Consider the following 12,930-nt stretch of genomic DNA (forward strand, 5'->3'; position numbering starts at 1 on the left):
CGAGACCGAGAACGGAAAGTAGGACTGGACTGAATCAATTCATTCTGAAACTGTTCTCACTAAGGATGAAGCTAGGTTTGATATTTGGGATTTCACAGAGGAGGTTGCATCACCTTCTCTTCTTTCTCTCTGTCTCTCCACTTTCCCTTTTCCTCCCTTTCCCCTGTAACTGTTTCCAATCACCTTCAAATAACACAAAGCAGGTGAAGAGCAGGAGACTTCTGGATCTCAATTTCTTGAGTGAAATTTTCTTTAAAAAAAGACAATACGCTTATTTTAACTTTCCTTCATTTACTAAAACAAATTTAAGCAAACCACACACACAAGCACGTGCACACAAAAACAAGTTTTATAATTGAATTACCACCGAGGTGCTGGGAAAAAAATAATGTCAAACAAAAAAAAACGCAGGTTTAATTGACTGGATCCTGTATGTAAATAAAATTCTTGATATTTAAGTTGTAAAAAAAACTAGCTTAATGTAAATTGTAATTTTTTTCTGGAAAGTGTCTATCTGCCAGTTCAAGACAGTATATGCTGTAGTGTACAGACATGATATTTTGGTAGCCACTCAATATCAGATTAGGAAACAAACTGAATTTAACACTATAAACAAATCCCGTGATAGCACGTTTCCAAACGGTGTGACCTTTAGTCTTTCAAAAATACAAAAGTTGGGATGTACTGTATATACATAAACAGTCACGCTATAAACATTACAATACAAACAAGCTTAATTTTTTTCCCCTCCTTTTAGAAAACTCAGGTCAATGTAAAAGACAGCAGGATAAATGAGAAACTGCAGGGCACGTCTTTAGAGGGACCTCCTAGAACCTTTTTATTGCGTCATCGATGTCAGGAATCATTTCTTTCAGTTGGTTCCACTGGTCAGGTGATAAAGAAATCCCTAGGAATACAAACAACAAATTACATTTGTATAGCTCCTTTCACACTGGGAGGTCGGCCCAATATGCTGGACAGTCACGGATTTGGACTCAAGCTGGGGATGGGATCAGGAGTAGTGGAGGACGGGGAGAGTATGGGTAGGAGGGTGGCCGAAGGCGCGGTCACGTCAATCCTTTGTGGGAGTCCTGGTAGCCTTGTTCCTGAGCTAGGCAGAATCACAGCACTGCAAGACACTGATAATGACAGACCAGCCAGCCTGGCTAGTCGTCAGATCTTCGACATACTGGTCACAGAACAGGGTTCTTCCTATTTGGTTCTAGTAACTCTGCAAGCCAAAGTCCTAAAGGACAGGATGGTATTAGCTGACAAGTAGCAGGAGGCTTGCCAAACAGTCCTCTCAAAGGCCAGCTATGTGATTTTAGTTGGTTAAACTCCAGCAGTTCTCCAAGGGCCAATTCTGGCACGTGCTTAATACTTTCTGGAATTAGGTAAGTAGGGAGAATCCTTCCTGATAAGAGTGTACACTCCATTCTAGACAAATGGATTATTTTCATGGAGGTGGGATAAATATGTGAAACTCTCATTCTCGTTTGAATACTCTTTAAGCATGGGGATGGGTTTCCACATGTGTCAAAGCACCCAGCTGACTCAAAAATGGGAGACGAAATCATCATAAATAATAATCCTTGCATTTGATATAGTGCCTTACCACGTCATTGAGATGTCTCAAAGGACTTCACGGGAAATACTATAAAATATAATGATTGTGTATTTTGTGGGCGAAACCCCATGTAGATGATTGAGGACACAAGACCTTATCTAACACTTCCACAAATGGCAATACATCAATAACATCTTATGATTTTATACTAGGATTGTCAATCTGCTGGAGCTTGGTTTCCAGGGTTCGGGACAGGATCACTACAGACCTGTCTGGCTTTGCAACTGTAGCCCCATCCCCAATGCGGATATTTTATCCCATAAATAACTCAATGAAGCAAAACATACCTTTCTTCCCAGGCTTCATCTCACCATCTTGGTTCATCCAGTATTCTCGAATATCAATGAGAACTCTGCTTTTGAATTCTCGCACGCTGACGTATCTCATCTTCCCAATCTGTCAAGAAACGTGCATCTATAATTAGTGATAGCTGCTTATGGCCTTAGGAACATGAGGGTTCATAAAGTAGGAGAAAAGCAAGTAAGACCACTGTGGGAGCTCCCACAGTAATCATATTGAACTATCTGAGATTTACTTAAGAGAAGAGAATGAGCAAGTTAGTGACTTTGGTTTGGATTGATTGATCATTCATCCCCTTGGCCATTTGTGGGATCATGCTGCACGCAAAATGGCTGCCATGTTTGCCAGGCTGACCAGTATTTTAAGTATTTATTCTCACAATTGATGCAGGGAATATTCAGTTATATAGATATATATATTACGGCTTCCAAGACATAACAGAATAGCAACGGGTATCACTATAGCGCTGCATTGCAAAAGGCAATTGAGTCAATTGAGCACAAATGAGTCATACCTATAGCAATCTGACTGTATATCTGCAGCAATCTGACTGCACAAGTATGTACACAATAAGTCTCTTGGGTATTGTGACCTCAATTTTGTGACCTAATATTAATGGTTACTAATACATCCAAGAATACTCATGTTTTCGCATCAGTGATCCATGGTTTCTCAGTAATCTCTGTATGAGTCAACTTCGTTATTTCTTCGCTTCCTCTCTCTCTTCACCCCCATGTGGGCCAGATAACCAATGATGCTGACATAGGATCCAATTTCAGCAATTTTATTAATGCAATATGCTATATGAAATTAGTACACACGAAGCAGGATATGGTAGAAAGATAGGAAGATGAGAGGGAGATCATGCAGAGTACAAGTTGGCCTAATTAGTCTGTTTTAGTGCTGGACAGTATGCAAAACACCAAATGCCACATCGAGAGCAGCTTTAAACAGAAAGCCAATTGCCAAGTGGGGATTTTAGATGATTTTCAAAAAGAGAGCGTCAATGCCACTGTAAGTTTACTGTAACCATTGTAGGGACAGAACAAACCTGAAAAAGATTGTCCTCTTTATCGCTTTTGGCAGGTGCTGCGCCCTTGGAGCTCTCCCCACTCTTGTGCCTTTTTGCTGATTTTTCTTGTACTGCCGTCTTCTTTCTCTTCACCTATAAAATAATCCCAGGCTTGAATTACACCTTTTACGGAGGACACATAATGGAATATGGGGGGAGGGAACCTAAAAAGAAGAATAAAGCAATATACACCATCCATTCAGTATCAGTGCTTTCGCTTATCACAAACAGGATTTTGAGAGAAATTGCTGCTTTTACTCATTTAACATTTGGGTTCATGGTAATAGTTAGCTAGTTATTCTCCATTAAAAGTACAATAACTTGCATTTATAAAGTGAAGTTCATGCAGGATAACATCTGAGCGCTCACTGACGCCACCCCCACACACCCCAATCTAAACAACAAATAGTATGGCGTGGCAGCTTGGTTCAGAGGCTGCACTAGTGGGGCATGATCAGCCCACTAACGTTCAACAAATTAAGGTACACAATGATGTGAATTCAAATTCAGGAAATGTACCCTCAACACTTGTTTTCTGAAACCTTAAATAACTCTGTAAATACACTATAACAGCATTCACAAAAATACACTTCTTTACTGGAAAAATGTCAGTGAACACCTTACAATTAGTAGAGATTTTAAACTGAAATCATTCATTCGGAAAATCTTTCAGTGTGAACAACACGAAAGCAGTGCAGTTTACCTTTTGATCGACTTCGCTATCAGAGTCACTGTCTGAGGTTGTAGAAATGATCTCCTTTGTCTTAGACATTCTGTTAAAAAAAACATGTTTCCATAAGCTCCAGCCGTGTGAATTAAACCATCAAGGAGTTAAAATTTAAAACTATTTCTAGAAATTGCCAAAGTAGTCCCATTAACATAACTTTCTGATGAGAATTGGCCCCTCACTATTCAGTCAAACAGTAGGTATCCTATCAACTGCTCTATTAGTCGCCTCTTCAATTTATTCATCTCTTCCCTTTTTGTTGTGTGATCATCAGCATGCTTTTGGTCCAGCCTGCGCTCCCACCCCAATTAAACGGGGCACCGTCCATGCAACATTGAACATGTACCGTAACATGGGGCTGTTTTCATCTGCCCAAAAGACCTAATTTCATTAAGCGAACACCGAACCCTGCTGCTCCTCCATTGCTCAGACATGAATGCTGTTGCAAACTGTGTCAGCTTAAATTTATAATACAGGTAGTGAGTACAATACTGGCACCATGCGCAGCAAATTGACAGGCGTGCTGGGGTGCTGTTACATTAAGTTTGCTGCAGGCGAGAACCCATATTGAATATCTGTAATGAAGTTAGTATCAATTAAAGAATACCGTCAACTGGATTCTAAAAAAANCTTTCCCGATTACTCTCTTTAACAGCTGATGCATGGCAGGAATACATTTTGGTTAAGGCAAAGCACCTTGAGGCAATTCTAAAAGCAGTACATTGAGGTAGAGCATGCCTCTATTATCATGCAATGCACGTTTGGAAGCTTTCATCTTACTGAAGCACACTTTCACCATTGCATTCACCTGTCTGTTAAAATGCAGTAGAAATAAGGCACACGGGTTCCTTGCTTACATACCTCAACTTCACATTTTTAAAGTAAATTTTCATCTTTGTGTGTAAAAAAAAAGGATCAACCGCACAAGATTTTATTAAAAATAAAATACACGATCAGGTGCTGCTGCTCATCAAACATCAGCAAGTGTTCAAACCATCCCTTCCAGCATCCACACAAACATATGCAGTATGACTTTGCTCCCGGCTGAAAATGGTTCACATTTACACTGATACGAGGCATCAGTCGGTTTGGACGGAAGCCCTAATTGCAAAACGAAACCACACATGTCAGGTCATTTTTTAGGAATCTTTGTTTGCACGGGGGCTTTTTGCTTCTCTGCCAATTTAGGGGGGCCATCGATTGTCCCTTCCTACCTCGTGGGTTCAACACCACACCCCCTCCCCCACATGCATTATTTACTTTAACCCTTTACTGCACCTAGTTTGGGGCTTTTTCCCCTTCAGTGATTCGTAAGTTCACTTCCCTTCGCTCATCCAGTGCCTCTCCTCCCCCCAATTTTTTTTTAAAAAAATTATGCGCGCTGTTAACCCTTTGCCGCGTTGCTTTTGGGCATTTCCTTGCAGTAGTTATCAGTAGCGGTTTCAGGATGCAGGGAGTTGGTTTGCTCCTGGAGTCGGGGCAAGTCGCCCAAGTCCTCTTCCTGCACTCTCTTGAGAGCAAAAGAAAGCCAAAATAATAGAGCTGGCACATTGCGCTCCCTTCTTGCTGTGCGCAAAAACTAAGGCAATGGGGGCTCATTGCAATCCCTTATCCTGGTTATTATTAACCGGATGGGACTATTTATTAAATGCTCCTAAAACCTCATGTTGCATTGCATCTGGAGCCTTTCCTTGCGAATAATAAAGAGCAGCAGTTGCTTTGTGTCTGGGCCCACCCCCAGGGTCGTCGCTGCTCCATACCTCTTATTTCCCCTCTCTCTCCCTCTCTCTCTCTGTGTCTGTCTGTGTCTGGGCTCAGCTCCACTGAGACTCAGCCCAAGCCCCGCGAGAGAGAGCAGTAGCGATTGGCCGGAGCCGCCTAGCAATAGCAGGCAGGAGGCTCCTGATTGGCCCGCCCCCATCACCAGCAGATAGGAGCCTCCTGATTGGCCATCCCACGACCAGCACCAGCAGGTAGGAGGCACGTGATTGGCTATAAGGACACCTCCACCACACCATGACCAGCAGGTAGGAGGCTACTAATTGGTTATGCCGCCCCTTATCAACCATCACTAGCTGTTAGGAAGCTCCTGATTGGCTGTGCCGCGCCCGCCTCCATACCAGTACCAGCAGGTAGGAGGCTCCTGATTGGCCTGTCAATCACAGCCGCGGCCTAAATAATGTAAAAGAAGCCGATTTCCCCCCCATTGCCCCCCCCCCACCCCGACAGCTGGCGGTGGAGACAATGAGGGTGAAGTGGCCATTTCTCCTCTATCTCTCCCTCGCTGTCGTGTCCGCCCCGCGATATATTGTACAATATCCCCCTCGTCCCGTCCCCCCCCCACCCGCGGCTCTCACTCACAGACCTGAACGGCGTCGGACACTCTCTCTTTCTCTCACACGCGCAGGTTCGGGCTCCAGCGATATGAACGGCGGAAGCTGCTGGCTCGACGCCCTTGCGTCACTTCCTGTGCGGCCGCTAAGGATGCTGGGCGTTGTAGTCCTGTTCCTCCAGCAGCAGCTGGTTAAGCTCCGCCTCTCTTCTCGCCACCAGCGTTATTGCTGCGTTGGGCGGTTTTCACGCCCAATTGGGCGGGTTTTCTTGTTGTTGTGCTACATAAGATTATTAACCTTATAATGCTTGACATTGGATATATCTCCCCGCCCTCCACCCCACCATCCTCTGGAACTCCATCCCTCCCTCCGCCTCGCCCTCCAGGCAAAAAAAAAAAATTAAAGAGCTGAATACTTGGCTAAAAAAATGGTGCGGAGGGCAGGGGTTTCACTTTATAGGCCACTGGCACCAGTATTGGGGGAGACGGGAGCTATTCCAAAGGAATGGACTCCACCTAAACAGGGCTGGGACAAATGTCCCGGCAACACGAATAAATAGGGAGGTAGACGGGGCTTTAAACTACTAAGGGGTGGGGGGGGGTAAATTCAATCACATGTAATCCGTCACAATTAAAATTAGGACCGATGAAAGTGGGAGAGCAGATTAACCAGGGAGATGAGCAAAGGGTGTCAAGCGGGGAAAGGAAGCCCAGGGATAGGGTACTGGTGAATAGGACTAATAGCCCGAAGTCAGAATTAAAGTTGCTATGTCTGAATGCGCGAAGCATTCGAAACAGGATAGATGAGTTAATCATTCTGGTAGCCATCACCGAGACATGGTAACAGGGAGATCAAGGGTGGGAGCTAAATATTCCAGGGTATGCGGCGTATAGAAAAGATAGGCAATGTGGTAAACAAGGAGGGGGGTGGCCCTGCTAATAAAGGATGGGATAAAAACAGTAGAGAGGAAAGATTTTAAATCAGAAAAGCAGGAAGTAGAGTCAGTATGAGTAGAGGTACGTAACAACAAGTGGTTGAAAACTCTAGTGGGAATAGTTTATAGACCCCCGAACAGCAGTCACAGTATCTCTCAAGGTATAAATCAGGAAATTAGCAGAGCATGTAGTAAAGGAAAAACATTAATTGTGGGTGATTTTAATCTGCACGCAGATTGGGTCAACCAAATTGGGAAAAGTATGGTAGAGGAAGAGTTTATAGAATGTATTAGGGATAATTATCTGGATCAGTATGCCGAGGAGCCAACCAGGGAACAGGCCATATTAGACCTTGTTTTGTGCAATGAAGCAGAGCTGATCAGCAAACTGGAAATTGAGGCTCCTCCAGGGCAAAGTGATCATAATATGATGGGATTTAGCATTAAGTTAGAGAGAGAAGTAATTAAGTTCGAAGCAAAGGTTTTAAATGTAAGTAGAGCCAATTTTGCTGGTATGAGAGAGGATTTAGCCAAAATAAACTGGGAAATTAGACTTAAGGATTTCACAGTAGACCAGCAAAGCCAGACGTTTAAGGAGTTAGTGCAAAATTCCCAGCGAGCACGTATTCCTTTGAGGAATAAGAATGCCACCGTGGCTAACTAGAGCAGTTAGGGAAAGTATAAAGTTAAAGGAAGAAGCCTATAAAATCAGCTAAGATGAGTAGTAAACCCAAGGATTGGGAGAACTTTAGGGATCAACAAAGGAGAACCAAAAAAGTGATTAAGAGGGAGAAAATGGAATATGAGGGCAAACTAGTGAAGAACATAAAGACAGACTGCAAGAGTTTTTATAAATATATAAAGAGGAAGAGGCTGTCAAAGGTAAATGTGGGTCCGCTACAGGCAGAGTCGGGGGGAATTATAGTAGGGGACAAAGACATGGCAGAGTCATTAAACAAGTACTTTGCTACTGTCTTCACCTTAGAAGACACTGAAAACCTACCAAGAATAGAGGGGAACCAAGAAGACAATGTTAGCAAGCAACTTGGGGGAATTAATATTAGTAAAGAAATGGTTTTAGGTAAATTGTCAGGTCTTAAAACTGATAAATCTCCTGGACCTGATGGCCTACATCCTAGGGTTTTAAAAGAGGTGGCTACTGAGATAGTGGATGGCTTGTCTTTGATCTTCCAAAATTCTCTGGATTCTGGAACGGTTCCCATTGATTGGAAGATTGCAAACGTAACACCACTATTTAAGAAGGGTGGGAGAGAGAAGATGGGGAACTATAGACCAGTTAGTCTGACATCAGTGATAGGGAAAATACTTGAGTCCTTAATTAAAGATGTCGTTATGGGATTCCTGGAAGACCATAACAAGATTAGGCAGAGTCAACATGGCTTTACAAAAGGGAAGTCATGCTTAACTAATCTTTTAGAGTTTTTTGAAGACGTATCTAGCAGGTTAGATAGGGGGGAACCAGTAGATGTAGTATATTTAGATTTTAAAAAGGCATTTGACAAATTGCCACACAAAAAGCTATTGCACAAGGTTAAGGCCCACATTGTGGGCTGCATTTTGCCCACAAATATACAGTCAATTCATTTTACAGTATATTGTGTGAAGCGCTTCGAGATGTCTGGAAGATGTAAAAAGCGCTATATCAAATGCAAGATTATTATTTTTATTACAATACCAGCTTCATTTTCTGGGATTGCTTGGGTGACGTAAGCAAAAAAAAAGCAAAAAAATTTGCATTTATCTGTATGAAACCAGAAAAACATTCCTGTGGAAAAAGTCAAATATTTAAAGATTTCTCACTACAAGAGGTGTATTCACTGAATGAGGCTCACTAACTCACTGGGTGACTGATGCTACTAACTGGGAATGAAAATGGCAGCATTCAGCTCTGAGCAGCAGCGGTGGTGGTGGGGGGGCTCTTACAAACTGTGCTCCACTGCTGTGTGCAAATTGGCTGCCACGTTCACTCACAAAACCACACAGTCATTGCCCTTTACAGTAATAGCCTGTGAAGCGCTTTGAGACGACGTCCCGGTGTGAAAGGCAACTCGTAATGATTTATTTTTTTAAGATCGGCGATACTCATCAAGGCTATCCATCTTCTCATCGAGCCGAAGCTTCCCGCGGGGCTGGATGGTTTCGTTTTTGACGGTAGATTTTTTTTGCTCTCGGGCACATCTTAAGATTTTATTTATTTGCTGAGGGACAGCCCACCAAAACACAGGCCCCAAAAGTAGCACAATATTACATAAGAACACGAGAACATAAGAATTAGGAGCAGGAGAAGGCCATTCAGCCCCTTGAGCCTGCCCTGCCATTCGATAAGATCATGGCTGATCTTCAGACCTAACTCTAATTACCTGCCCTATCCCCATATCCCCTAATCTCTCTATTTTTTAAAAATCTATCAGTCTCAGCCTTGAAGATGTTCAAGGACTGAGCATTTACAGCCTTCTGGGGTAGTGAATTCCATAAATTCACTACCCTCTGAGTGAAGAAATGTTTCCTCAACTCTGTTTTAAAAGGCTGACTGTGACCCCTGGTTATAGATTCTCCTACCAGGGGAAACAGGCCCTCAATGTCTACTTTATCAGCCCTTTAAGAATCTTATATGTTTCAATAAGATCCCCCCTAATTCTCCTGTACTCTGGAGAATACAGCCCTAGTTTATTCAGCCTATCCTCATTGGTCAGTCCCCTCATCCCAGGAACTAACCTTTAACAGTCAGCCTTTTAAAACAGAGTGATTATTATTATGCTTAAATTTCCTTTCAACTCAGCTTTAGATCAGTAAATAATCCCCTCATTGTACCCAACCGTGAAAAGCAAGACAAGGTTGTTCTACAATGACTGAGTCAGAAGGTTGAGGGTTCAAGCTCCACGTTAGGACTTGGAACTCAGATAGATTAGGCTGACACTCTATTGCAATGCTGGGGTGTGCCGCGTTATTGGAGATGTCATCCTTCAGATAAGACTGAGGTCCTATCTGGCTGTTCAGGTAGGTATTAAACGGCCTATGGCACTAATCAAAAAGAGAAGGAAGTTTCCCCTGATTTCTTGGCCAACGATTACCCCCATCTCACACACAAACACATGCATAAAATTGGTCACTCAATTCATGGCTATTTGTGGGAACCCCCTGTGTATGAAAATAGCTGCCACATCTCCTTAAAAATACAGTCATTACACTTGACAATTACTGTGAATCATTTTGAAACATTTCAGCTTGATAATGTGCAAGGCAATGCCCTTTCTTAGCCAATGCCCAAAGACAAAAATGCTGTGTCTCTAACAAATAACTTGGGTGGGAAAGTTAGCACTAGCACAGATACAGTACTTTCTACGAAGTTTATATAATAATCCTTGCATTTGATATAGCACCTTATCATGTCGTTGAGACATCTCATTTTGTGGGCGAATGCGGCAGCCAATTTGTGCACAGCAATGTCCTATAAACAGTCACAATTTTGTTTGGGGGATTGTTTGCCAGAACACTGGGAAAAACTCCCTTCTCTTTTTTGTTTAGTCCCATGGGATCTTTAATGTCCACCTGAACAGGCAGACGGGACCTCAGTTTAACGTTTCATCCAAAGGACAGGACCTCCGACAATGCAGTGTTCCCCCCGCACTGAAGGAAGCCATTCAGAGCATCATACATTGTCATTAACTCGCCACTGGAGCTCTCTGCTCTAATCCTATTCCCCTGCTCTTTTACCAAACCTTTTACTATCGTTCTAACTCCTGAAGAATAAACATTTTACAGTATATGGGGAGACATTGCATTATTCCCTTTGACCATTAGAGGCCAGCAGATTTAAGTCTAACCAGTTCTTGGGTTAATCTCCATTGTGGTTTGGGCATCATACTCTAATCTGCTTATTACAAGGCATTTTTTTTATTCCTCATAATTCTTCCTAACTGTTTGTGGGATTTGTGTGAAAATTGTCTGCCATGTTCACTTACAAAATACATAAACATTGCACTTAATAGTAAATCCTGTAAATCCTAGAACTGGCTGGATGACAGAAATCAGAGAGTGGTGGTGAACGCTTGTTTTTCTGACTGGAGCAATGTGCAATGTGCAATGGTGTCCCCCAGGGGTCAGTATTGGGACCACTGCTGTTTTTTGATCTGTATAAATGCCCTGAACTTGGGTATAGGGAGTACAATTTCCAAGTTTGCAGATGATACTAAGCTAGGAAAAGTAGTAAACAGTGAGGAGGATAGTAGCTGACTGCAAATGGACATAGACAGACTGGTAAAATGGGCAGATACGTGACAGGTGAAGTTTAATGTGGAGAAATGCAAAGTAATGCATTTTGGGAGGAAGAATGAAGAGAGGTAATATAAGCTAAAAGGTACAGAGATGGGGCTGAAGGAACAGAGAGACCTGGGGGTTCATATATAAGTAAATCTTTAAAGGTGGCAGTACAGGTAGATAACAAGAACAACAACAAAATTACATATATAGAGCACCTTTCACGTCGGGAGGATGTCCCAAGGAGCTGGTTAAACAAGCATACGGGATACTAGGCTTTATAAATAGGGGCATTGAATACAAAAGTCAGGAAATTATGCTAAACCTTTATAAAACCCTTGATAGGCCTCAGCTAGAGTACTGTGTTCAGTTCTGAGCACCCACTTTAGGAAAGATGTCAAGGCATTGGATAGGGTGCAAAGGAGATTTACCAGGACGTTACCAGGAACGAGGGGCTTCAGTTATCAGCAGAGGCTAGAGAAGCTAGGATTATTCTCCTTGGAGCGAGAAGGTGAAGAGGAGACTTAATAGGAGTTTTGAATATTATGAGGGGATTCGATAGGGAAATTCAAGGAGAAATTATTTCCACTGGCGAGTTGGTAACCTGAGGACACCGATTTAAAACAGTTGTTAATAGTTGAAGAGAAATTTTTTCACACAGCGAGTTGTTCAGATCTGGAATGCATTGCCTGAAAGGGTGGTGGAAGCTGTTTCGATAACAACTTTTAAGTGAGTAGATAATTATTTGGGGAGGACAAGTTTGCAGGGCTATGGAGAGAGAGCGGGGGAGTGGGATTGAATTGGATAGCTCTTTTCAAAGATTCAGCACAGACATAATGGGCCGAATGGCCTCCTTCTGTGATGTATAATTCTGATTCTCTGATTATGCTGGACATTTATCAAACACAGTGTGACAAATAGAAAGACATAAACCACTAACTATCAACAACAACAACAACTTGGATTTATATAGTGCCCTCCACGCCGGACAGCGTCTCAGGGCGCTTTACAGTAACGGGTCCCAGGGCCAAGCCAGGGGGAGGGGGAGGAAGGTGACCAAGGCGCGGTCGAAAAGAAAGGTCTTCAGCAGAGACCTGAAAATGGGAAAGGAGGGAGCGAGACGAAGGGAGTGAGGAAGGCAGTTCCAGAGCCTCAGGGCATAGTGGCTGAAGGCACAGCCGTCGAGGGTGGAGCGGAGGACTCGGGGGATGAAGAGGAGGCCAGACCTGGAGGAACGAAGGCAACAGGTACTGTTTTGAGGAGACAGGAGGTCAGAGAGGTAGGGGGGTGCAGAGGATTGCAGGGACTTGGATACAGCGGTGAGGATCTTGAAATCGATCCTCTCTGGGATAGGCAGCCAGTGCAGTCTGGCAAGGACTGGGGTGATCGGGGAGCGGAGTTTCGTGCGGGTGAGAATGCGGGCAGCAGAGTTCTGAATGATTTGGATTTTATGGATGGTAGTGGATGGGAGACCAGCGAGGAGGGCGCTATCGACCTACCTCCTGGCTTATCTCCTGATCTGATCTGTTCCAGCTCTCGGTGATGTCTTGCATCTCAGCACTGACCTTCCAGCTTTGCCTCTAAATAAAAAAACGTGCAACTTGTCTGACCCACTTGAGTTGACAGAAATCTAGTAACACAATGACTTCCATCTGTGCC

The 12,930-nt window shown here is 43.2% G+C and overlaps 1 protein-coding gene across 2 annotated transcripts; it reads right to left on the minus strand.

Annotated features, from left to right (window-relative positions):
- Positions 1-274: 274 nt before the first annotated feature.
- On the minus strand, positions 275-6,175 carry LOC103180973 (SUB1 regulator of transcription). 2 transcript variants are annotated; one of them, XM_007897131.2, is made up of 5 exons: positions 6,092-6,175; positions 3,703-3,772; positions 2,979-3,092; positions 1,915-2,023; positions 275-907 (listed from the first exon to the last, which is right to left on the minus strand). In XM_007897131.2, exons 2-5 carry the CDS (start codon positions 3,769-3,771, stop codon positions 828-830), a joined length of 372 nt encoding a protein of 123 aa, XP_007895322.1. In that variant the 5' UTR covers position 3,772; positions 6,092-6,175; the 3' UTR covers positions 275-827. The 2 variants fall into 2 exon arrangements, with proteins under 2 accessions (XP_007895322.1, XP_007895321.2); XM_007897130.2 differs by lacking the exon at positions 6,092-6,175 and adding an exon at positions 5,487-5,543.
- Between the last annotated feature and the right edge of the window lie 6,755 nt (positions 6,176-12,930).

Source organism: Callorhinchus milii, unplaced genomic scaffold (assembly GCF_018977255.1).
Source record: "Callorhinchus milii isolate IMCB2004 unplaced genomic scaffold, IMCB_Cmil_1.0 Scaffold1, whole genome shotgun sequence".
Lineage (NCBI taxonomy): Eukaryota > Metazoa > Chordata > Chondrichthyes > Chimaeriformes > Callorhinchidae > Callorhinchus > Callorhinchus milii.